The following is a 12,344-nucleotide window of genomic DNA, read 5'->3' on the forward strand; positions in this document are numbered from 1 at the left end:
TTAAGTTACGAATTGTTTCTATAGAAAAATTGAATCTTTTTTATACAGTGCAGAATTCGGTTCCATCAACGAGGATGGAGGACATTGTTCCGGAGTCTGAGCTGCAGAACTAACCTCAGGTGCTCAATTATGTTAAAATTTGGTATTACGGAGGCCACGGGATGTGTTGTAGCTCATCTCGATGTTCATATGACCGCGCCTCAACAAATACAGCAGTGTGAATTGGGGCATTATCATCTTGGAAAATTACGTCATTGGCCGAAAACATCATCTGGATTGTACGATGCGCCTAATCACCTAAAAGAACCACATAGTCACTGGAAGTAATGCGTTCTGTAAGTGTAATCACAGAACCCATGGAATACCAGGAACTTGTGAGGCATAGCATCATAAAGCCGTCGCCATGTTTCCAGGTGGGGAGGAGACAGTTCGGAGCATACACTTTCATGGGCGGCCGTCATACACAAACACGACCTGTTATTGGAAATAAGGTGAAAAAGAACTCATCGAACCATACTACCGTTTTCAATCATAGGCAGTTCACTTTGAACGTTGGGGACACCATTTTCGTCGCGCTAAACCATTGTTGGCGGTGATCACCGGTTCATACAACCTGACTACGCATGTTCAAGTTATGCAATTCGCGTCGGACTGTGATGGTCACAATAGGTTATTTCAGATGCTGACTGACTTCCACAGTCACTTTTGCTACATTCGTTCTGCGGTTTCTTCGTAATAATCCTCTTCAAGGTTCGGCGATCCCTGACACTAAGGCTTCTCTTCCGTCCCTCAACACACCAAGCACACTAACCATTCCATGTACACTTGTGCGAACTACCTAAACACCTACAATGTGACCTCTTTGAAACTCAAAGGGATCTCCTATTTTACATAATCATCTCCTGCCCACGTTTCAACACACGCGTGACTTACCACAGACGAGCACGTAACACACTAACTTATAATACAAACTCACATTGTTACCAACTCATACTCCTTACATGCTGCTAACTACAGGTGTTTCCACTAATTTTGAAAACCATATGCATACCTCTTAACTCAAGTAGTTCCCTAATGACCTCATGACGGCAGGTTAAACGGAAACGTTCTGTCTCCCCACCAATAATCGAATAGAAAATTCTTTCTCCCCACCAGAATCGAATAAAAACTTCTGTCTCCCCACCAATAATCAATGGGTGATCACGTGCACTCCTCTATTTTTGGACACTTGGATTTGAAACGCACTAAATTTTCGGCAATAATTAAATTTTTCTGCTTACTCGCGAAATGCCAAGTTGCCCGCATTTTTTACTTCTTTTAAAAATAATAAAATAATTACTTATGATCGTTTTTATACTTTTTCTTAACTATTACGTCTCATTCGACAGTGTAATGAAATTAAATGAACACACAAACAAAACGACGTTAATCATGCCATTTCTAGTAAAGCACTGTCATGTTATTTTACTCCCTGACTCAGAAGAGCCGAGGGAACAACCAGAAGATCGGAACCACCTCTGGCACCGTTATTTATGAAATGAAAATGCTCACACATACTTATACGGTATTCGTTCTAAGTTATAGATACAATTATTAGCATTTGTAAATCTTTACTGTGTACAGCTTGAATAATTAGTTACCCTTTTTGGATTCCATTCTCTCTTATTGTAGACTGAACAGAAAGGAAATTTAGGCCTCTTCGGTGAAGTTTATTTTGAAGTTCCTCTACTTTTTGTTTCTGATGAGCCAGGATATTTGAATGATTTACTATTGTTTGATATATCATTTCCATGGACGGAATATACATTTTCCTGTAAAAATAACGGACTGATTAGTAACATATAACAAGTATACTATTGATTACTAACATGTAACAAGTATACTATATTTACTTATTACATAAATACTGCCAAGTAAACCTTACGTTTGGATGAACGGAGTTGCTGCACGACACATGTAATAGAGTAGTGCTAAGTGTGCTCAATATGTCACGGAAGTTTTAGGTGCAAAGAGTTTAGGAGATACAGCCACTTGAAAGTGTGACGACTTCGTGACATCAGTACGTAATCTTATGATTACTGATGACATTCCAGCTGCTAGTGTCTTCAAGGTAGATCAAAGTCGCTTTGGGAATGAATTGCAGGACGTTGAGGGAGAAAGGATCAGTAAAAATCAGAACAGCAGTGGGATCTGTGAGTGCAACATTTCATTCCCACATGATAATGCCGGTTGTGTCCATGGAAGGAGAAATTCTGTGTTCCATGTATGTTCTGGTGGCTGAACCAAACGGTAGGTTCCCTGCAGTAAAGCCAGCCGATCCGGCTAATATAATTCATTTGCTGGTAAAACAGTGAACATGAACAAGCAGGATCGGAAGACTTTCTATTCGAACGTCCTATGGAAAAGCATTCCAAGTGATAAGAAGAAAATCCTGCTGTTACTTGATTCGTGGTCTGCAAACAAAGACGACAATCTTTTGTTGATCAAACGCCTGATACATGGTGGATGTAGTGGCATGATTCAGTCTCTGGATGTTCACTTCTTCCGTCCATACAAAGCCTTTGTTCGTTTCATCACTGATGCAGCAATAATAGGAAGTGACGTGAAGATTTGGCATTGTGACAGGTTCATACAACTTTAGTCGTTCACAATTTACCAGTTCAATGCTCCTCCTTTTCGTAACATGATTCGATTCTCTTTCCATAAGGCTGGATACTTGAATAAGAAGCCTGGAAGTTGGACCGCTTCTTACGATTACTGTTTTGACGGAATTATGAATGACCTATGTTTCAAGTGCGACTCGATTACGTTTGTCAGGCGTGCTCACTGTGAGCACAGTACAGTGCGAGGCATGCACTTTTTTCTGAACTGCATATTGATTGTAGTAATTCGTAACATTTCTATGCAATAACAAAATCACTTCGGATTTTCAAAACCAACAACTTTCTCTTGTGTTTCACCACTTAAATATGCTGAAAACAAAAACATAATCTAGTTTAAAGAAAATAATAGGTATAAGACTTCCCTCTTACGTTTTGGACTAGGTATTACGACTATAACATACACTTCCAGGTGACGTTCTAGTGGCTGTATCTCCTAAACTCTCTGAGCTTTGCACCTAAACCTTCCTTGGCATATTGTGCACATTCAGTACTACTCTATTACATGTGTCTTGTGCAGCAACTCTATTTACCCAAACGTAAGGTTCACTTGTGAGCTAGAAAAATCCTGAATGCTATGTTGCTACGACGCCTAGAAATAAGTCTGGCTTACAGCTTCTTTAGACGTTAGTACGAGCGCGGATCAACAGGGAATGTATAATTTTTTCACGTGCACGTGAAAATTAAAGAGAGGTACTTTGAAATTCGCACTGTAGTCAGCATCTGTTCGATCTGACTACACTGCAGTCAGACAGAAAGGGACTGATCCCGCTGACGGAAGATTTTCCTCTTCCGTTTATACTCTCTTACAAATAGGGGTTCACCCAACCTCTGTACCTGGTAACGCTTCAGAGTTGAGGGATGCAGAAGCGTGATGCTATCCACATCATTTCGTCTGAGCCGAGCCCCGGAAATGTAGAGCCATATCTCCACGTCGCACGTTAGTACCATTCCAAATTGAAGGCTTACCTTCATCGTATGCGATATTAAGATTATGAAGGATGAAGCTGATGGATAGAATACAGAACATAACGCAACAGAACAAGCCCTTCCCCACCAGTAGCTCTCGTTTCCAAGTGAGTTAGATTAAAGGATCAGGCCACACAACTGGCCTATTTTATAAAATGTAGTAATTATATGTATTAAATGTTTGTAATATGGATTTTTTTATTGAACTCTAATGCCCTATCTCAGCACCCAGGCTTTATGAGACATGGATCTATAATTTACAATGTAATTCAAACTACCGTAATGCGTTCAATGCTCTTACACTGAGAATACAATCCGCGACTCCGTGCAACAAAGGCAAGCTCACCAGCCACTAGACCAGCAGATTGTACTCAATATTGGGGAAGATGTGAAAAGCCACAGGGTGGTCCTGATCCAAAATTTATCATTTTTATATAAACTTTTTCTGAAACATATGCCTGTTGGTTTGATTAACTTTATTGACGCGTCGAACAATTTATAGTTACACATCGGTGTTTTGTAGAACATACATACACACGCAAAGTACTTATCCATCATATTAACTAGAAACCAGTTTTAATAATATGTTGTTTAGACTTCTACGTATATTAAATCATATTTTGGACAAGTTTGACTAATAATATTAACACCGATTTCCCACCTGTAATATGTACACAATGAAATAATTTAAATTCTTGACTCTCCAACAAAAGCGGTTGTTGAGGGAATTCACATCGGTAAAACTGAATTTTTATCCCTTCAAACTAAGGAAATAAAAACTTACGGTATCGATCCTTTTCTATATGCTTTATCTATAGCAGTACACAATAAGCACATTAAGTACGTTTTATTCCCATAGCCTAGTTTGAAGCGATAAAAGTTCAGTTTTCTTAGCCGTTATGACTTCCCTCACGCACCGTCATTATCTGATCTTCACGCATTTTGCAATAAAAGGGATATTACATAAACACTTACTTTACAGATTTTTTACACATGTTTTCAAACTCCATCCACTGATCATCCAAATGTTGGTTTATTTGTCTTAGCTGATCCTCTACATAATACAAAAGCTGCTGAATATTAGAATAATAATGTTGACTCAAAGGATCAAGATCTTGATTGCGTAACAGGTGAATATACCTATTAAAAAAAACTCATAAACATAACAATCTTCATAAAGAAGGGATATATATATATATATATATATGAAGGGTACAGGGGGAAAACACGCTAAGTCACATTTCCTAAATTTTTCAGGAGAGCGGTTTTAAAGCATGGAAAAAGCGGGTTCTTCCTTATATGGGATTTCTTTAATCGTTTTGAAAATGGGATCAAGCTGTTACTTTCCCCAGTAGCAATGTTGTTATACTATTGGTAAGATCTACCTTTAACTGAAGGGGCAAATACTTCAAAATAATGTAATTTGGACTTAGCGTGTTTTCCCTCATATACATGTAATAATAATAGAAATGTAGATACATACAACGTGAAAGTAACATGTTAAGAACATTTTTGCATCTTAATACTGGGTAAAAGTAACTAATCCAAAGAATTTGTTATGATATAAAATTGTCATTATTCTGAAAACTGTTATAAAACAAAAAAAAAAAAAAAAAAAAAAATGAACCACCTCCCCGCATACCAACAGAAAGCCCACGTGAGGGTTTCATAACTACATCTCTCTTCTACAATTATTCTTTTCTATCTCTCCTTCTTCCTTTTCCTATCTGATGAAATGTTTCACGAAAGTGTTTATAGTATATAATTTTTCAGTAGATGGAAATGAAATTAAATTTAGTTTTCCTCCCATGGTTGTGCCCTTTAGATGAAAAAAAAAATGGATGACTGTAACTAATAAGATCAGAGAGAGAGAGAGAGAGAGAGAGAGAGAGAGAGAGAGAGAGAGAGAGAGAGAGAGAGAAGTTTAAAAAAAAAAATAAAAACGGACAGTGAAGTAGGGAGAGTATGCAACTATATCGCTACGGAAATGTTTCAAGTTTTATATTATCGTTAACCCATATTGTTCGTAACAAACCTTGAACACACTTGAAAACTTTTATACTTAATAGTAGTGAATGTGTAACGGATAAAGAAAGATCCTATATTGTGCTTTCACAGATGCAAGAATTTTTGAAAAGTGTCACCCGATGCCTTGAACAGTCTATGTTGTCCACCATCGGTTCCATGGTGGTTTATTTACCAATGAAAGCATGGATCTTCTGCCATTTTTACAACAGACTTCCTCCATTCTTACAAAAGATCTATCAATGTAAGTATTTCAATTATTTATTCACTTTTATCTATCTAAGCGTTCTATAGCATACAGAGCACAGCTTTTCATACTAAACTTTTGACATATACGAGAGTCATTTAACTCGAACTCACAACACTGCTACGATTGGAGTGTCGTGTGGGCAGGAGACAAATGACGAACGCAATGTGTTCCATGGATGTGTACGAGTCAGTTCGACACTACTGCGGTCCCATATTACGGTGTGTGTTGCAAGTAGACATTGTTAAAGTGATTGTTGTGTGAAATACCGCCCTAACGCAATGTTCACGCGTGCAGAACACCGTGTGTATATCCACGGCACGAGGTTGAAATGGTAGGACGATTCACAGAGGATTAGTAGAGGCCTATGGTGAAGCTGATCTACCGTAGCGGATAGTGGCGAGATGGGCTGCAGCATTTCAGGCGGGACGACAGTCAACAGACAAAATGCACGGTGGAGGGCATATGCGAACGGCTACAGACGAAATTCATCTTGCAATACTACGGACACTGTTTGACAGTGTTCGGCGCTGGACTTGTAGTGAATTGGCGCAGGAGCTGAATATTTCTTCCGGATCAGTGTTCTGTATGTTAACACAAGATCTTGGCATGCGGAAAATTGCAGCCAGATAGGTACACCATGCTCTGACCCAGGTTCAAAAGTGGCATAGGTGAGAATATGCGCACCTACACCTTCAAAGTTACAATGAGGAAGGTGATGACGTCTTGCACCGCATTATTGCAAGTGACGAAACGTGGGGAAGATCCTACGAGCCTGAATTGAAAAGTCAGACGAGTGAATGGCGCCACCCAGAATATCCACGTCCGAAAAAGCTTAGGCAAGAGCCAGCAAACGTGAAGGTGGTGATGATAATGCCATACGATCACGAAGGCATTATCCTATCACATCAAGTTCCACCGGGCGTTATCGTCAATGCTGCATACTATGCTTCATACCTCAGTGACCATTTGTGACCAGCATTGTGGCGTATACGTCCACACCTCCTAGAGTCTGGACCAATTCTCCTTCACGACAATGCCAATGCCATACAGTCCATCCAGTACAGACTTTGTTACGACGATGGGGTTGGGAGGTACTGGAGCACCCGCCATACTTCCCGGATATGAGCCCCTGCGATTTTGATCTTTTCCCAAAAATGAAAGAACCTCTCAGGGGCAAACGTTTCAGACATTCCCAGCATTGTTCGTGTCTTAAGGCGCACTGTCAACACCATCTCACAAAGTGGGGCTTTGACAGGTATTCAACGGTTACCAGACATCTGGAGAAGGGTTCAACAGATTGGCGGAGACTACATCGAAGGACTATAAGCTTCTTGAGGTGAGTGGTTCACTACATTTTATTTCACAATTATGTTGCCACTTCGAGTTTAATGACCCTCGTATATAATCAAACCTGCCAATGTTGGCCATCGTAGTTTTCACTGAAAAGTTGCACCTTAAGAAAATAAGTGTTTTTTGGAACAAAAACTATTATACATTATGAAATACGTATTTCCGGTAACATTTTATTAATAATATATTGTAAAAATATTTTTGAAATATAAAAACACTGCATGTAATAAATAACTATATTAATTTGACTATATATATATATAAAAGTCATGGGAAAATTAATAGCAACTCCTTGGAATTTTACGCATTTATAAGGATTTCAAAGAAGTTTTTCTATACATCAAATTAAAGGAAATTTTATGTACAATCCACATCTACTCACGTGGGAAAGGAAGCAAATCCGTCATGCTAAAGGTTTATTTAATGGATGACTCAATGTTGCTTTCAGTGAGGTCCAAGCTCAATAAGGTAATCCACGTTCCAAGCGTGCAGTATGGTTTCTGCTTCCTTACTTGTTGTGTAGGTGCCCTGGGTTACATAATTGTGTTATTCTAGTAGTGTTACTTTTACTGACAAATTTGAAAGTGATAGTTTTACCTATAAATATTGATTTACCGTGTATAAATTATTGATATCGGACATCGACATGGGTAAAACGTGTGACATTACACCACAGAAAGCCACTAGAATTAAAACATTGAGTGTGGCAAGACTAATGTTGAAATAGCCCGGATTATAGAACTACATAAAAGTACAGTGGGTAGGCAGCTAGACAAAATTCGCGAAGCAGGAATGTATAAAAAGTGGAAGAATTGGCAAATGCGAACGAAAAATGAAATCCTCGCCTAGACAGAACAGTGCATTGCGATGGTTGTGTCTTGCAGACAGGTTTGAGTCATCAACAAATCTTGCTAGAAGTTGGAGAGAAACATCTGGTGTCGATGTTTGTCCGCGAACAGTGAGAAACAGGTTAAAATCAACGGGTTTGCGTTCACATAGAGCTGTCAGGAAGAAGCCATATCTTACATCGGAACAATGCAAAAGGCGCGTAGAGTGGCTCAAAACTCACAAGGTTTAGACAAGTGACCAGTGGCGCAAAGTTCTGTTTAGTGATTAGACAGGGTATCTACTAAAATTCCAAACTGAAATTTCGTGACTTTTTCGTGATCTTTTCTTTCCCAAACCATATAATTTAGTCACATTCTCAAGAGCGAATTTGGGTGCAAATTTTCATGCATGCAGTAGAAGCGTGCTTTGCTTGCGATTTTGTAGCGTCTAAATCCGACTACAGACATTTTTGGTGGTGAATTTTGACGTTTTAATGAACAAAATTTTCCAGTCTATACTTACAGATTCTGAACACATAAAAAAAATCGTGACCCAAAAGCTAAATTTCTTGTCTTTTTCTTAACTTTCATGACCGTTTTCAGATTTCGTGATTTTTTCATGACTTTCGTGACCGATAGACACCCTGTGAGACGAAAATAACGAATTATGGCAATAATTCACGCGCTGAGTTAATCGCATGACTGGTGAAGCACTTAATTCTGCTTGTACTGTAAAAACTTCTAGGTACTCTACCAATGTAATAATTTGGGATGTTTTTCTTTTAGTAGAATCGGTAAAATTCACATTTGTGATGGTGTTGTTAATGTACAATTCTTGAAACGATAATGATACCTGCGGAGAGAGATTTATTCAACGGTGCCCTTTATTTTTCAAGACGATTCTGTCCCCTGTCATCGTGCCACAGTTATAAAAGACTATATGCTCTCCTTACGTCATGTTACCCAACTTCCTTGGCCTGGTAATTCGCCCAACTTAAACCCAATTGAAAATTTATGGAGTGTTTTGAAGGATAAGGTTCGTGCAAGATATCCTACAACGAGAGCTGAGTTAATTCAAGCAATACACCACGTCTGGCAACACTGCATTTCAATAGAGACTACAAAACTTAGTAAACTCCATGTCACAACGATGCGAAGACGTTATTACTAAGCGTGGACATCCAATTAAGTATTAGCTTGAGCCAAAATCAATTGGGTACGCTTTACTTAACTTCACTTACTTTCACTTCACTTAACAATTGACGTCATATTTTGTTGAATATCATCAATTGTTGTAAAAATACATAACTTCTGTGAGTAGATTTAGATTCTACATAAAATTTCCTTTAATTTGATGTGTATATCATTATATGTTTGTACATATTTAGGTAGAAACCTTATTGAAATCTTTATAAATGCGTTAAATTCCAAAGAGTTGCTATTCATTTTAACATGACTGTATATGATTTATTTATTCATTCATTTATATAAAAGCAATAAACAGTACCATAATCTACTGTATTTTGTGCAAGCCATTCTTAATGGAGAAGTTTTCTCCTTTCTCCTTCATCAAACTTTCAAAACAAGAAAGGTTACCATGAAAAGATTAAGTATACTATTCAAGTCAACGTCGTTTAACACATTTTAGGTGTCCAATCTACACAGATGAATTTAACATTAAGAGTAGAGGAATAAAGATGTTTAACAGCTGTCTAGCTTCAAGAGGTGACCAGCTAAAAGAATAGTAAATGGTGAGAATTTGGTATACCATTATTGACTTAAAAACTTAAGTATTATCATCAACAGTTTCACTAAAAAATTTAAGTCGTCTTAACGTTCCGAGAAAGCAAATACTCAAAAGTGTTTTGTCTCAAAGGCGCAACTGGACATGGAGAAGTGTGAAGCACAACACTTAATGTGTTTATATTTTGTGAGTGACTACAGTCAGTGAATGCTCACCACTCATTATTATTATTATTATTATTATTATTATTATTATTATTATTATTATTATTATTATTATTATTATTATTATTATTTTGTCCTCCAGTTTTTGACAAATAAACCATGAATGCTTTCAATACAGTGATTGCACTTTATTTATACACGGCGAAGTTATAACATCTGTGCGCTTAATTCTGACAAGTAAGCATGTGAGTTTAGTTTCGACGTTCGTTTTTTGTGAGTACATACAGGGTGGCCCAAAAATATGACCGGCTCATGACATTTTATATAATTTTCTTATTGTTATCCATTCAGATAGTGACTTAGTTTCTTTATTATTTGTTCTTAATCTCTCTTCACTCATACCTTAAGCTTGGAACCGACACAAGCAAATTAACTAATTATCTTAATAAACTAAAATATCATACTTTGTAGGACCTACTTTTGGGCCACCCTATTGACGAAGGCTACAGAAAATTTCTTGAAAATTTCCACAGTATAATTATACAGGCATAATAAAGTCAGTTTCTATAAGGTACATGTTAAAATACATATCTTATAAAACTGAGTCAATTTAGGCAAACGGTCGGGTAAGCAGGTTTTACTATGCACATGCCAAAGTATACACACAAATTCATTTTTCAAACTTCGTACATTTTTCACACTCTTCTTCATTTTCTGTTCCTTACTGTTATAATACCACATTATTATTATTATTATTACCTAGGATTCTTGAGCAGCATATCTCGTGACTTAGCTTCTTCCACCCAGTAGAATGTTTCAATAGTCGAAGTTTTCAAGGCTTGAATTTCATTGGTTTGAGACAGTGTTGTTTCTTTCAATTCCTTACAGAATTCTTCTATTGTATCTACCTTTTCTTTTAATTGCGATTTTTCATCATCAGTTCCAATCTGCAAGAAAATGAATAATGCAAAAGTTAAATATTCACAATTCCTCCCTCAAACAGTGCTGTCAAAGCCATTCTGACGATGATCACATTTAATATTATGGTCTAGCCCAACTCAATCCAATCAAGTCATTTTTTAAAGGAGAACAAATTAATGAAACAGTAACTTATTTCCTTTAAGTAAACCCTTTTTGTACAATTAAGTAAACCCTTTTCGTAAAGTTCCACTGGAAAATGAAATGTTTATTGTAAAAAACACTATTTTTCAATCGAACTTATTATAACGAAATATAGCACTTATAGATTTATTTATTTATTTATAGTTTTATCTATCTATTTATCTATATACAGGGTGGCCCGTTTTAATCTTTCCACGGAAATATCTCGAAAACGGTTGAACATAAATGAACTGAACAAAAACTAAAATAGGATATACCATGGAGCAAATCGAATGGTGATGTCGCGGTGCCCCCAGGGTCGCTCTTCAAGGGGGCCCGGGGCCTAACTTTAAAATTTTAAATGGATACATGGGGCAAGTGTCACCTCGTTCGATAGATCTTTAAAAACTAAAAAGCGGCGTGGCAAAAGATTTTTCATACCGGTCACCGTATTCATAATGGCCGCCAAGATATGTTACCTGTTTCAGATAAACGTCCAGTACCACTAATACGAAAACGGTTGAACATAAATGAACTAAACATAAACTCAAATAGGAAAGCCATAGAGCAAATCAAATGATGTTGTCGGGGTGTCCCCCAGGGTCGCCTTTCATGGGGGCCCAGGCCTAACTTAGAAATTTTAAACAAAAATACGTGTCAAGTTATACCTCGTTTCATAGATCTTCATACACTAAACAGCTTTGTGGCAGAAGATTGTTCATATGGGTCACCGTTTTCAAAATGGCTGCCAAGACATGGTGCCTGTATCAGATAAAACGACCCAATACCAAGATGAACGCTCTCTACCACTGGGTCACAGTGGCCTAAGACACGTTATTGTTGCTGATGGGAACTAATCCTAATCTTCCAAGTATGTACTATGCAAGTTGTTTAATCACAAGCAAGAGAAAATAAAAGGCTCAGGAGATGCTGTGGATCGTTAAAAACTACACGATGTGATGAAAATGTAGGTGCACTTGAGTGAGTACATGCACATAAGAGCTTGAACAAATTTTGATGGAAGGACAAGTACTTATCTATTTAATGTTGTGTTTTACTTTGTCATCTGTATTTTAACTATTCCTGGTTCGATTTCCGATAGAAAAGATTTAAAATCTGAATGAAGTACAGTGGTTTGGACTCCAGCTTGAACTGTAGGCTTATATTTCATATAGCGTCAGTGCTGAAATGGGACTCTAAACAAACAAAGAAAACTGTATTTTAATTCAATTCTGTCCTTTCGGGAAGGTTGAA

The 12,344-nt window shown here is 37.4% G+C and overlaps 1 protein-coding gene across 2 annotated transcripts in view; it reads right to left on the bottom strand.

Annotated features, from left to right (window-relative positions):
- Nup214 (nuclear pore complex protein Nup214) overlaps nucleotides 1-12,344 on the bottom strand; it is a 100,750-nt gene that overhangs the window by 47,940 nt on the left and 40,466 nt on the right. For both annotated transcript variants that reach the window (XM_081764710.1, XM_081764709.1), the window contains exons 10-12: nucleotides 10,749-10,936; nucleotides 4,605-4,769; nucleotides 1,641-1,811 (exon numbers count right to left, since the gene is read on the bottom strand). In XM_081764710.1, the coding sequence (XP_081620836.1) occupies nucleotides 1,641-1,811; nucleotides 4,605-4,769; nucleotides 10,749-10,936 (524 nt within the window). The remainder of the gene's footprint in view (nucleotides 1-1,640; nucleotides 1,812-4,604; nucleotides 4,770-10,748; nucleotides 10,937-12,344) is intronic.

The sequence above is a fragment of the Thermobia domestica genome, chromosome 7 (genome assembly GCF_964235325.1).
Source record: "Thermobia domestica chromosome 7, izTheDome1.hap1.1, whole genome shotgun sequence".
In the NCBI taxonomy this organism is placed as follows: Eukaryota; Metazoa; Arthropoda; class Insecta; order Zygentoma; family Lepismatidae; genus Thermobia; species Thermobia domestica.